General features: G+C 52.5%; 1 protein-coding gene across 2 annotated transcripts in view; it reads right to left on the reverse strand.

Moving 5' to 3' along the window:
• The window catches only part of DAAM2 (dishevelled associated activator of morphogenesis 2), a 630,299-nt gene that overhangs the window by 189,320 nt on the left and 427,109 nt on the right, over positions 1-13,870 (reverse strand). For both annotated transcript variants that reach the window (XM_085610233.1, XM_085610232.1), the window contains exons 10-12: positions 11,935-12,052; positions 5,089-5,227; positions 654-712 (exon numbers count right to left, since the gene is read on the reverse strand). In XM_085610233.1, coding sequence (XP_085466359.1) covers positions 654-712; positions 5,089-5,227; positions 11,935-12,052 — 316 coding nt within the window. The remainder of the gene's footprint in view (positions 1-653; positions 713-5,088; positions 5,228-11,934; positions 12,053-13,870) is intronic.

A 13,870-nucleotide genomic window follows, 5' to 3' on the forward strand; every position in this document is an offset into this window, starting at 1 on the left:
TGCTTGGTCCTGCACACGGGTCTCCTACATGTGAAGGTGCATTGAAAAGAAATGCTGTTCCTCCCCAGCTGACATCTTTCTGAAACCGGAAGTGACTGCGGCAGCCAGCTTGCGAATAAACCGTGGGTGAGTCGCTACTGTGTATCTAAAGACGTATTTTTTTTATTTTATTTTTATTTTTAGACGACTTGTAAACCGCGCGAACCCCCTTGGGTGTCTCGGCGCTACGGACTGGAAGGAAAGGAAAGGCCAAGGAGAGGTGACTTATTGGTTAAAGCGCCAGGCTTGAACTTGTTTCCTGAAGGTTAGGAGGGAAGGACTAGTCTTGATGTGAAGGGGACCTACCTCTTAGCTGCTAACTGGTGGCAGTAGTTCTTACATAAGTCACAAGTTATGTGTCTTTTGCAATAACGCATGCAGAATTACATATTTTTATGTTGTTTCCAAATCATAATGTCATATATTGTTGAGACTAGGGCGCCAAGCTGTCTTCAGTGAACACGAAACAGCTGTCGCAGCCTCCTGGGCCGGTCCGAGCCGAGCTGCTGCGATGGTTTGTGACAGAAAGAGACGTCTGTGTCCACAATAGACCCCGAACAGACCCGCGTCAGTTACTGGAGGCGCGAGACATGTACGGAATAATTTACAAATACCTTTTCTGAACTTCTCTGCTTGCTCCCGCCACTGCTTCACTTCGTTTTCATTCACCAACCTGAAAAGAGAAAATCAAAGTTGTCAACCATTAATCACAGCATCGAATAACCACAGGTGGGCGGGGTGAAGGCTGGCCCCTCCCCCTCCAGCCTCACGCCACTCATCTCAGCATCACTACCAGGAGATGAAGGAGGAACAAGTATTTTTCTTAGTTGTGCTGCCAGTCCATGCTCGGCTGGGGGTGCACAATGCCACAAAACAGCTGGACAAGACTCTATGCAACTCTACCCATCGACAGGTAACTATGGCTGCTAGGAGCGCAGCGCCAAGAAGGGCAAGGCTCTATGCAACTCTACCCATCGACAGGTAGCTTTGGCTGCTAGGAGCGCAGCGCCAAGAGGGGCAAGGCTCTATGCAACTCTACCCATCGACAAGTAGCTATGGCTGCTAGGAGCGCAGCGCCAAGAGGGGAAAGGCTCTATGCAACTCTACCCATCGACAGGTAGCTATGGCTGCTAGGAGCGCAGCGTCAAGAGGGGCAAGGCTCTATGCAACTCTACCCATCGACAGGTAACTATGGCTGCTAGGAGCGCAGCGCCAAAGAGGGGAAAGGCTCTATGCAACTCTACCCATCGACAGGTAGCTATGGCTGCTAGGAGCGAGGCGCCAAGAGGGGTAAGGCTCTATGCAACTCTACTCATCGACAGGTAGCTATGGCTGCTAGGAGCGAGGCGCCAAGAGGGGCAAGGCTCTATGCAACTCTACCCATCGACAGGTAGCTATGGCTGCTAGGAGCGCAGCGCCAAGAGGGGCAAGGCTCTATGCAACTCTACCCATCAACAGGTAGCTATGGCTGCTAGGAGCGCAGCGTCAAGAGGGGCAAGGCTCTATGCAACTCTACCCATGGACAGGTAACTATGGCTGCTAGGAGCGCAGCGCCAAGAGGGGAAAGGCTCTATGCAACTCTACCCATGGACAGGTGGCTATGGCTGCTAGGAGCGCAGCGCCACGAGGGGCAAGGCTCTATGCAACTCTACCCATCGACAGGTAGCTATGGCTGCTAGGAGCGCAGCGCCAAGAGGGGCAAGGCTCTATGCAACTCTACCCATCGACAGGTAGCTATGGCTGCTAGGAGCGCAGCGCCAAGAGGGGCAAGGCTCTATGCAACTCTACCCATCGACAGGTAGCTATGGCTGCTAGGAGCGCAGCGCCAAGAGGGGCAAGGCTCTATGCAACTCTACCCATCGACAGGTAGCTATGGCTGCTAGGAGCGCAGCACCAAGAGGGGCAAGGCTCTATGCAACTCTACCCATCGACAGGTAGCTATGGCTGCTAGGAGCGCAGCGCCAAGAGGGGCAAGGCTCTATGCAACTCTACCCATCGACAGGTAGCTTTGGCTGCTAGGAGCGCAGCGCCAAGAGGGGCAAGGCTCTATGCAACTCTACCCATCGACAAGTAGCTATGGCTGCTAGGAGCGCAGCGCCAAGAGGGGAAAGGCTCTATGCAACTCTACCGACCGACAGGTAGCTATGGCTGCTAGGAGCGCAGCGTCAAGAGGGGCAAGGCTCTATGCAACTCTACCCATCGACAGGTAACTATGGCTGCTAGGAGCGCAGCGCCAAAGAGGGGAAAGGCTCTATGCAACTCTACCCATCGACAGGTAGCTATGGCTGCTAGGAGCGAGGCGCCAAGAGGGGTAAGGCTCTATGCAACTCTACTCATCGACAGGTAGCTATGGCTGCTAGAAGCGAGGCGCCAAGAGGGGCAAGGCTCTATGCAACTCTACCCATCGACAGGTAGCTATGGCTGCTAGGAGCGCAGCGCCAAGAGGGGCAAGGCTCTATGCAACTCTACCCATCGACAGGTAGCTATGGCTGCTAGGAGCGCAGCGTCAAGAGGGGCAAGGCTCTATGCAACTCTACCCATGGACAGGTAACTATGGCTGCTAGGAGCGCAGTGCCAAGAGGGGAAAGGCTCTATGCAACTCTACCCATGGACAGGTGGCTATGGCTGCTAGGAGCGCAGCGCCACGAGGGGCAAGGCTCTATGCAACTCTACCCATCGACAGCTAACTATGGCTGCTAGGAGCGCAGCGCCAAGAGGGGAAAGGCTCTATGCAACTCTACCCATCGACAGGTAGCTATGGCTGCTAGGAGCGCAGCGCCAAGAGGGGCAAGGCTCTATGCAACTCTACCCATCGACAGCTAACTATGGCTGCTAGGAGCGCAGCGCCAAGAGGGGAAAGGCTCTATGCAACTCTACCCATCGACAGGTAGCTATGGCTGCTAGGAGCGCAGCGCCAAGAGGGGCAAGGCTCTATGCAACTCTACCCATCGACAGGTAGCTATGGCTGCTAGGAGCGCAGCGCAAAGAGGGGCAAGGCTCTATGTAACTCTACCCATCGACAGGTAGCTATGGCTGCTAGGAGCGCAGCGCCAAGAGGGGCAAGGCTCTATGCAACTCTACCCATCGACAGGTAGCTATGGCTGCTAGGAGCGCAGCGCCAAGAGGGGCAAGGCTCTATGCAACTCTACCCATCGACAGGTAGCTATGGCTGCTAGGAGCGCAGCGTCAAGAGGGGCAAGGCTCTATGCAACTCTACCCATGGACAGGTAACTATGGCTGCTAGGAGCGCAGCGCCAAGAGGGGCAAGGCTCTATGCAACTCTACCCATCGACAGGTAGCTATGGCTGCTAGGAGCGCAGCGCCAAGAGGGGCAAGGCTCTATGCAACTCTACCCATAGACAGGTAGCTATGGCTGCTAGGAGCGCAGCGCCAAGAGGGGCAAGGCTCTATGCAACTCTACCCATGGACAGGTGGCTATGGCTGCTAGGAGCGCAGCGCCACGAGGGGCAAGGCTCTATGCAACTCTACCCATGGACAGGTGGCTATGGCTGCTAGGAGCGTAGCGCCACGAGGGCCAAGGCTCTATGCAACTCTACCCATAGACAGGTAGCTATGGCTGCTAGGAGCGCAGCGCCAAGAAGCGATGCTGTGCATATAGAGCCGCTATGGTGTCTGAGGCGACCGGCAGTAGTACTTCACAACTACGAAACTTCTCTCGCAGCCTTCATTATCTGCAACACAACGTCTTCAGGAGGAGTCAAATTATGGCAGAATTTTGGAAAATTATGTTTGTAATTTTAAATCAAACACATTTCACAATGAAACAGCTAGTATACATTTCTGCAAGTACTATGAACATTTATTTAAATGTTAAGATTATATTTTTGTTATATTTTATTCTAGGGGACATCTAATGTATCTAGAGTTTGTTTCTTACTTTTCTACCCTTCTCTTCTAAAATATTTTATTGGTGTTACCTGTGGTCTCCAGTTATTCTGACCTTAGAACTTAAAACCCCAAACAAGAAACACATGGTTTCCCCAGATGCTGGCTGTGTCTTTGATGTTGTGTCTCACTCTGTGTTTTACAAGGGCCTGCATCCCAGAGATTAGTTGTAACAGTAACACGACACCCTGTACCTTACATACAAGCAGGAGGAAATGGTAAACAAAAAACATTAACAATAAAAGAACAGCACACACATGCAAGAGATGGGCACATTGGGAAGCCCTGCCCTGCCCTGCCTTTACTGCCCTGGCCTCCTCCCAGCCTGCCCCTCTCTGAAGCCCCTCCACCAGTGAGAGCTGCAGTCCTGGGGTCTTGGATGCACGGATAAGGCCGGATGGCCCTGTGTCCATGTGGTCAGGGACAGTGGGCCTGCCCTGCCTTTACTGCCCTGGCCTCCTCCCACCCTGCCCCTCTCTGAAGCCCCTCCACCCGTGAGTGCTGGAGACAGGAGCTGCAGTCCTGGGGTCTTGGGGTCTTGTATGCACGGATAAGGCCGGATGGCCCTGTGCCCTGTGGTCAGGGACAGTGTGCCTGCCCTGCCTTCCTTTACTGCCCTGGCCCTCTCTGAAGCCCCTCCACCCGTGAGTGCTGGAGACAGGAGCTGCAGTGCTGGGGTCTTAGGTGCACGGACGAGGCCAGATGGCCATGTGCCCATGTGGTTAGGGACAGTGTGCAGCTGGTGCAGTGATGCGCCACCTGCAGGCCCCAGTTCATTATTATTCGTGAACTGGCACCACAGCCGCGTGCAGCAGTGTCTGGCAGCAGCTTCGATGCATGCCTGGCACTGGCCAACACTGGTGTGAATTGTAACATAGCATTGACTGAGAAATCTGACCACAGCTTCAATTTACACTTGTCTGGTGTTCGCAAGAGGTGTTTGGTAAACACAGCTCCTAGGTAGAAAGTGCAATGCCTTTTGGCGCTAGTAGTGCTTTGATAAGCCAGCAGAGCAGTAGAAACGCCAGCAATTGGTGAACATGCAACACCTGACTCTCTAGCACACCCCCTACACCAGTCAGGTAGCACACGTCCATCACCACTACATACGTGACGAAATAGCCAAATAATGGCGTCACTTACATCTTGATGATGTTTCTGACGTTGAAGTTCTCCAGCGGCGCCACGTCAGGGTCCTCGCCTCGCTCGTCCTGGAGGACGATTTGCTGCAGTATCCGGTCGAAGAGCTGCCACTGTTGGAAATTCCCCCCGTTACGCTTATCTGCAAGAGATGTGGAAAGAAGCCGCATAATTATGGGGGCTCAGAGATGAACGCTGCACATGTTACATGCCCGTGCACTCCACCCTGGAAATACCACACGCATGCTACCAAGATGGTGGTAAAGATGATCACGTCACACCAGGGTGACCCTCCAGCTCAACAGGATGCAATCGTCATCGATTACAAATGTACTCATAGTTAAATCTCGTGGTCAGTTTCACCTCCTCTGTGTCAGGGCAGGTTTATTCCACAAGCAGATGTTGTGGTGGTCCCAGCGATGCTGAGCCCTAGCCCTCATCACACCCTAGCCAGGTGTTCCGGTCCAGACGCGTGCACCTTCCAGAGTCGGTCCCCAGGGGCCTGGTTTAGAGTTGGGTGGCAATGACCAACCACCCATGTTTGGAGGTACTGCTCATTTAGAAAACAATAGATCCGGCTCTTTGGGTGAGCTGCGTTATCAGTTAAAGCCACGACTCACACATTCGACGTACGTCATTGATAGGTCTCAGTCACTAGTGAATATAGTGTAAGATATAATGCATCTCGAGCAGGAACTTGACTCCTAGACCATCATTTTCAATTCCATTATTTAGAATCTTCCATTAGAAGACCCTCACATGATGCTTTGATGCCACGTGGCCCGGGTGAGAGGCAGGTTTCAGCATAAATTAGCAATCGACCAAGCTTGCACGATGCCCCCAACCTCTAGACGTGATGTCTTGGGGCCAGTGTCTCTGTATTTGGCATAACATGAGGGTGGAGCCTCATTTCTCATCCAGCCGGTGCCATGTTCCATATCTGGCATCACTGGTCTGTAAAGTTCAGTGCACACGCTCATCTTGCCCTCTCTCTTCTGCTACCCATTGCCCATGTCTATGGTGAGAAGAGGTCTCCCGTTGACCCCTGAAGACTTAACATGGACATCGGGGATAACCGAAGGATGGTAGAGAGTGGAAGCTGGGCACGAAGATTCTGAATAACTCAACGGGTGTTTTAGGGGGTGCTTGAGAGGCCTACGGGCTGTATTCACTCACCCGCCATGCCAACCAGGAGGTCTCCATGAAAGGATTTCCTGCTCTGCAAAAGACAACATGAAAGAGATGGCACAGTTCCTTCAGTTTGAGTGCCACTTGCATATGAAGAGTGCGAGCGTGCCTGGGTTCACCTTGATAAGACGCAAAGGTAACTACTGTCTGCAACCGAGGAGATGCAAACAACACGAGGGAAAGAACACGAAGAAGAGACCCAGAACCTGTGAGCTCTGTGGATCCCTCCTCGTTGGACGTCTGTAGAAGGAGGCCCCTGGCCACGAGTACAGAGGACAATCTGGGCAGTTCTGGTCGCTAAGATCATGATGCATGGTTTTATTTCAGTAAGAGCTTCTGGCTGCTGGACTTACAACGGGTGAAGAGGCTCTAGACGAGGATCAGAGATTTCTCTCGAAAGCTCTCAAAGATGGTACAGAGTTGAGGTCTATCCGGAATCCCCACTGGATGCCGCTGACCCAGCAGAGTCGACCGCTCATAAAGGAGGCTCAAGCGCTCATGGGGTGGCATGAAGGAGCTGGAGAAAGTAGGATTCAAGCACAGGTGGGCTGCAAGCTTCTGGGCCCACGCAAGTCTGTTCATGGTCCTGTTTCAGAGACTAAAGAACACGCCACGGACGTAGCTAAGACGAAACATCACTACAGCGTAAAGCTACGCGGTCCTCTGAGACAGGAGGGGCGCCACGGTTGACAGAATAAACATTTTAGAAAGATTATCACTTGATGACCATAGAGGAGGTCGGCGTCTAAAGGTGACCTCCAGGTTTCATACCTCCAAGAAGGCTGGTGAGAGGAAGAAGGAATAGGGATGCTCTGAAGGTCAGCAGTGTTGAGTCAACTGGCCCAAGTAACAGATCATCAGTGAAGCTCCATGACTCTCTTGAGCCAGCTCTAGGCCTATGTGTGTTCAGTAAACAACAATCACCAACCGATGTAGAACCTCTTTGCACAAGAGACCCTCTGTCAGAACCCGCAGATGATGCTTAACTTGCATCCGGTCTACCTTCCGCCCTGAACATATAGAACCAACTACAGTCCAGAGGAACATCTGGCTGGTGGTCACAGCATGAGGTCAAACAAGGTAAAACGACATTCTCTGCGGATCTGGAGCCCAGCAGCCTTTCCAAGAGCGAGGAGCCCGGGTCACCGACCCTCATACCTTACGGACACTGAGGCCTGTGGAATGCCGCAGATGTTGCCTTACCTTCCACTGAGGTAGTCAACATGTCTTCCATCAATGGCTCAATGGCTCGCCATATTTTAGCAGCTATGATTAATGCGCTAAATTATCCAGCGCTCAGGATTACGTAAGCGGCTGGATCAGAACCAAGTTTGAGGACTGGTGCATTCCTTGTCCTGTTAACATCAAGATGATGGAAGCTGATTCCAGCTGAGCCTCTCTGCTCTCTTGGAAGGAAAAGAGGAAGCAGCAAGTCTTGATTCATGCAACTGTCAGGCACAATCTTTGAAGTAACCGAGGGAAGCTTCGCATGACTGACGACTCCCAATGGAAGACGACGCGAGGCCGAGAAGCAGAGAACACACAGAGAAAAGACACCGGTGGTGGAGGCAAAGAGACAACCACCACAAGGGCAGCACTAAAGGTAAGCGCGTTCTGATCGTGAGGTCCCAGACGCAAAGGATGCACGACAAAAGACACCAAGCGGATTCAGAGGTTTCTCTGAGAAGAAAGGTCACTTACTGGAAAACACAGTGAAGCTGCTATAGAAAAGGGGCCTGAGTGTCCAAGAGTCCAAGTGTGCAGAATCCCAGAGAATCATTCCCTTGGACAATTCCAATATATGTAAATGTAGCTTCTCACATATCCAGCAAAAATGAATCCAACCCTGCGGGACTTATACTGGACCACCTAGATTTACTGTCACAGGTACATTGTTATGGGGCAGATAGACCCTTCTAGAAAATACAATAATAAAGGTACATTTAACACGGAAAGGATCGCTTGCTACAGAGCATCAAGAACCCTTTTGACTCATCCAGTGATCCAGGCAGGACTAAGGGGAGCAGTGACCCCAAACTGGGCTACAGGGGAGCATTGACCCCAGGCTGGACGACAGGAGGAGCAGTGACCCCAGGATGGACAACAGGGGAAGCAGTGACTCCAAACTGGGCTACAGGGGAGCAGTGACCCCAGGATGGACTACGGGGGAGCAGTGACCCCAAACTGGGCTACAGTGGAGCAGAGACCCCAGGCTGGACTACAAGGGGAGCAGTGACCCCAGGCTGGACTACAGGGGGAGCAGTGACTCCAGGCTGGACTACAGGGGGAGCAGTGACCCCAAACTGGGCTACCGGGGAGCAGTGACCCCAGGATGGACTACGGGGGAGCAGTGACCCCAAACTGGGCTACAGTGGAGCAGAGACCCCAGGCTGGACTACAAGGGGAGCAGTGACCCCAGGCTGGACTACAGGGGGAGCAGTGACTCCAGGCTGGACTACAGGGGGAGCAGTGACCCCAAACTGGGCTACCGGGGAGCAGTGACCCCAGGCTGGACTGCAGGGGGAGCAGTGAGCCCAGGCTGGACTACAAGGAGAGCAGTGACCCCAAGCTGGGCTACAGTGGAGCAGTGACCCCAGGCTGGACTACAAGGGGAGCAGTGACCCCAGGCTGGACTACAGGGGGAGCAGTGACCCCAGGCAGGACTACAGGGGGAGCAGTGACTCCAGGGGGAGCAGTGACCCCAAACTGGGCTACCGGGGAGCAGTGACCCCAGGCTGGACTGCAGGGGGAGCAGTGAGCCCAGGCTGGACTACAAGGAGAGCAGTGACCCCAAACTGGGCTACAGGGGAGCAGTGACCCCAGGCTGGACTACAGGGCGAGCAGTGACCCCAAACTGAGCTACAGGGGAGCAGTGACCCCAGGCCGGACTACAGGGCGAGCAGTGACCCCAAACTGGACTGCAGGGGGAGCAGTGAGCCCAGGCTGGACTACAAGGAGAGCAGTGACCCCAGGCTGGACTACAGGGGGAGCAGTGACCCCAGGCTGGACTACAGGGGGAGCAGTGACCCCAGGCTGGACTACAGGGGGAGCAGTTACCCCAGGCTGGACTAAAGGAGGAGCAGTTACCCCAGGCTGGACAACAAAGGGAGCTGTGACCCCAGGCTGGATTAAAGGGGGAGCAGTGACCCCCAAGCTGGGCTACAGGGGGAGCAGTGACCCCAGGCTGGACTACAGGGGGAGCAGTGACCTCAGGCTGGACTACAGGGGGAGAAGTGACCCCCAAGCTGGGCTACAGGGGGAGCAGTGACCCCAGGCTGGACTACAGGGGGAGCAGTGACCCCCAAGCTGGGCTACAGGGGGAGCAGTGACCCCAGGCTGGACTACAGGGGGAGCAGTGACCCCAGGCTGAACTACAGGGGGAGCAGTAACCCCAGGCTCAACTACAGGGGGAGCAGTGACCCCAGGCTGAACTACAGGGGGAGCAGTGACCACAGGCTGGATTAAAGGGGGAGCAGGGACCCCAGGCTGGATTTAAGGGGGAGCAGTGACCCCAGGCTGGATTAAAGGGGGAGCAGTGACCCCCGGCTGGACTACAAGGGAGGCATTGACCCCAGACTGGATTACAGGGGATCAATGACCGCAGCTGGACTGCGGGGAGCAGGACTGTGCGGAGCACTGACCTCAGGGTAGACTACAGGCACAGCAGTGACCCCATGCTGGACTACAGGGGGAGCAGTGACCCCAGGCTAGACTACAAGGGGAGCAGTGACTCCAGGCTGGATTAAAGGGGGAGCAGTGATTCCAAGCTGGACTAAAGCGTGAGACGTGACCCCAGGCTGCACTACAATGGAGGCATCGACCCCAGACTGGAGTGCAGGGGGAGCAGGGATCCCAGGTTGGATTACAGGGGGAGCAGTGACTCCAGGGCAGACTACAGGGGGAGTACTGACCCCCAGGCTGGATTACAGGGGATCAATGACCACAGGCTGGACTGCGGGGAGCAGGACTGTGGGGAGCACTGACCTCAGGGTAGACTACAGGCACAGCAGTGACCCCATGCTGGACTACAGGGGGAGCAGTGACCCTAGGCTGGACTACAGGGGGAGCAGTGACTCCAGGCTGGATTAAAGGGGGAGCAGTGACCCCAGGCTGGACTAAAACGGGAGACGGGACCCCAGGCTGCACTACAAGGGAGGCATCGACACCAGACTGGAGTGCAGGGGGCGCAGGGATCCCAGGTTAGATTACACGGGGAGCAGTGACCCCAGGTTAGACTACAGGGAGAGTACTGACCCCCAGGCTGGATTACAGGGGATCAATGACCGCAGGCTGGACTGCGGGGAGCACTGACCTCACGGAAGACTACAGGCACAGCAGTGACCCCATGCTGGACTATAGGGGGTGCACCGATCCCAGGTTGCACTACAGGGGGAGCAGTGACCCCAGGCTAGAAGGAGTAGTGCCTCAACACCACGGGCTTCATTGCCTCTAGGCGCTTGCAGGGGGACTAGAGTGGTCCAGCTGTTTTTTCATGTTTTGGTGTCTGGTGGCACACTCACTGGGGGGCGATGTATTGCAGCAAAGTTTGGAAAAGAAGAAGCCAAACTGAGTGACTGCATCTTTCATCGCCAGATCGGGCCTTCCACGAGGGACTGCAGTCCATGGGCATGCGTACCCCCTCACTTCGACATATTACAAGACATGGCGCATAATGACAATTAGTGAGGTGGGGGGCATTTCAGCCTTTGAATGGACATCTCTGAATGGCTGGTACTAGTCCAGAAGCATTGGCAGGTGTGGGTACCACGCTCATCAGTAAAGGGAGCCTTTCCCTATAATGTCTTTCTAATATGGCATTCATTGTGGTTTGATCATTTTCAGCAAGACTGAAACAAGTGAACATTCAGTGAAGAAAGAGGCTTCAATAAAGGTGAATATGAAACAGTGTTTATTTACTTGGGAACAAATTCCTACATGAGCGATTATACGAATGTCTTAAATAGAGAGGCCTGGCCTGGACTTGGATGACAAGCTGTGTCTTAACATGACTGAATGCTCAGGACAAACCTGCCCAGACGGTTATGACATGGAGAACTTTTTAAACGTATCTTAACTCAGCGTCTGTGTATGGAGTTGTATGTTGCACTGACCGGCTTAATTTGTCAAGCCGCTACATTAACTACTTTTTTGCTTTAGAAGTTCAAATGAAATATCTCAAAATGGGAGTTTGTGATTACTGAGCATCTCTGAGAGATGCTACGGATATGTTGATACAGTTACACGCTACGTGGGCTGCCTATGAGAAAAAATGGTTTTAAATTCTGACAATTTACGAAACCTTTTTTGTGGATTAACTGACCCGAAAAGGCAAGTGTTCTTGGCTGTATTCTCTATGAGATACTCGCGTTAGAGTTGAAAACTCAGCGCAGTGGTCAGATTGAGCGGGTACTTGCAAGTGGTGATGACATACGGTGCCCACTGTCCAGCGCCAGTCAGCAAATATATTTGTCTACATTTTTCCTCTTCACCATAACAATAAAATTGTTGGGTATCCACCCACACTTTGAAAGTAATACCCCGGGAAGAGAAAAAGAGTACTATTTAACCCTCAATTTTAATTTCAGACTATGATTACTTGTCTTATCCATTGTGGTGGAGCAGAAACAAGAGCTGTGGGACCCACTGCATGGTTGTACTCACAAGGAATCTGCAAACAGTGCTGCAACACCGATAACAAATACGGGTAGGCGTCCGTGTGCTTCAGCTTCCGTTTTATGATATCAAACATCTGCGTGGCACTCTTGGTGTCAATATGAACCTGAAGAAGACAAGAGCAGAACCCTTAGGTTAACGCGCCGACACGTGTAGACAGCCTGTTGTCCACTCATGGGCGCTTGCGAGCACAAGGCCGCCTTTTCAAGATACTCACTCTAGACAATCATCAAATCCCTGAAAATAGACATTTATACTTACATTTTAATTAGTGTCAAATGACATATATACGTATACATAATCGTTATTGTACACAAGGGGTAGTTTCAAAACCAACAATTCTCTTGTATTATTTTTTGTATCCTCCTCTGAAGTACTTTGTAAAGAGCACAAGTACAACTCGGTGCATCCACACAATTGGAAGCCAATAAATAAACAACTGCAAGTTCTTAATTTCCATTATTTGCAGGAATTAACGTTACTCCGGTGAATGACTGACTTCAAGCAATGGGAAGCTTCGCGACTGAGTTTCATTCTCTGGTTTCCTTCTTACTGAATTTCTTAATTTCTTCTTGTGGCGTGATAGTCCCCACACAACCAGGTGAAGCTGTGTTTGTTATTCAGTCCCCTGTGTTTGACAGTGAGCAACGCCTGAGCACTCTAGGCCCTCAGCGCTTCACTCCCCTCCCCAGCTAACAAACGATGCAATTTATAATATATACTCCTTTTGCATGAGATGAACAGATATTACTAGATGGTATTCAATTTACCGCTGCTCAGAAGTGAATTCCTATTTGAAGAAATATGCATTATATAAAATACAGAACAAAGAGGGTGTATTGTGTAATTTCTGGGTTATAGTATATTCACAAATGCACTGAGCATTGGGTCTCGTGGTATTGTATGGAGCCAGCACCCTTCATGACCTCAATGGACATAAGTGTTTGTATATATACTTATCGTCCACGTATTGCAATCTGTCAGTTTGTCAAAAAATGATGCAAATACAAAAACTCTCCCGCTTGGGGTTCCTATAACCCATCTTATATCTAACACATGGACATGAAGTGTGCTGTGCGGGCTGCTCTACGTCCCGTGGGCCATTTACCCAGTTCCAACGCATTAGTCAGACATTTAAACTCAACCGAGAGAGAATCCACTTGTTGACTGGCGGGGTCAGTTCAGTCCAAACATTACTTGAAACAGGAGCTGGCCCGCGGCAGCCAAGATGGCGGCGTGAAGAGCCAGAAGGAAGACTTGGACTTCCTGTTCGGGCCAACGAGTGCCACTGCCTTCCAGCTGCTCTGCTCTCGAGCTAACAAGGGGCGCCAGGGGCTGCTCGATGTGCACCGGGGCTGCTCGATGTGCTCCGGGGCTGCTCGATGTGCACTGGGGCTGCTCGATGTGGGCTACAGGGCTGCTCGATGTGGGCTTCGGGGCTGCTCGATGTGGGTGCCAGGTCTGCTCGATGTGGGCGCCAGGGCTGCTCGATGTGGGCGCCAGGGCTGCTTGATGTGTGCCTACCCATTGCATGTCTTAAGGATTACATTGTATATCTGGGATGTTGGATAATCACAAGCCAGGAAGTGCCTCACTAACTCAGTTGGCTTAGACACCATGCGGGCATCAGTCCCTGGCTCCATGCTTTGAAGGTGTATGTCCACTCCCTGGAGTAGCCTATATTCATGTAGCAGGCCAAGGGAAGGGAGGCAGGTGCCAACACACTGTACTGTTCTTAGGACGAGCTGCTGAAGTTCAGCCATGTTTCTGATGAAGCGCTGGAACAAGAACCGGAGGAAGGCGTTTGGCTGGAGCCACTAGAAAGATGTAATCCTTCCTCATTTAGCACATCAAGCTTCCAGCTGCTTGAATAAAACCAGACAAAGCAGCTAGGAATGGCGCCCATCCTGAAAGCTATTTGGTG

This window comes from Triturus cristatus, chromosome 6 (assembly GCF_964204655.1).
Source record: "Triturus cristatus chromosome 6, aTriCri1.1, whole genome shotgun sequence".
Taxonomy (NCBI): Eukaryota; Metazoa; Chordata; class Amphibia; order Caudata; family Salamandridae; genus Triturus; species Triturus cristatus.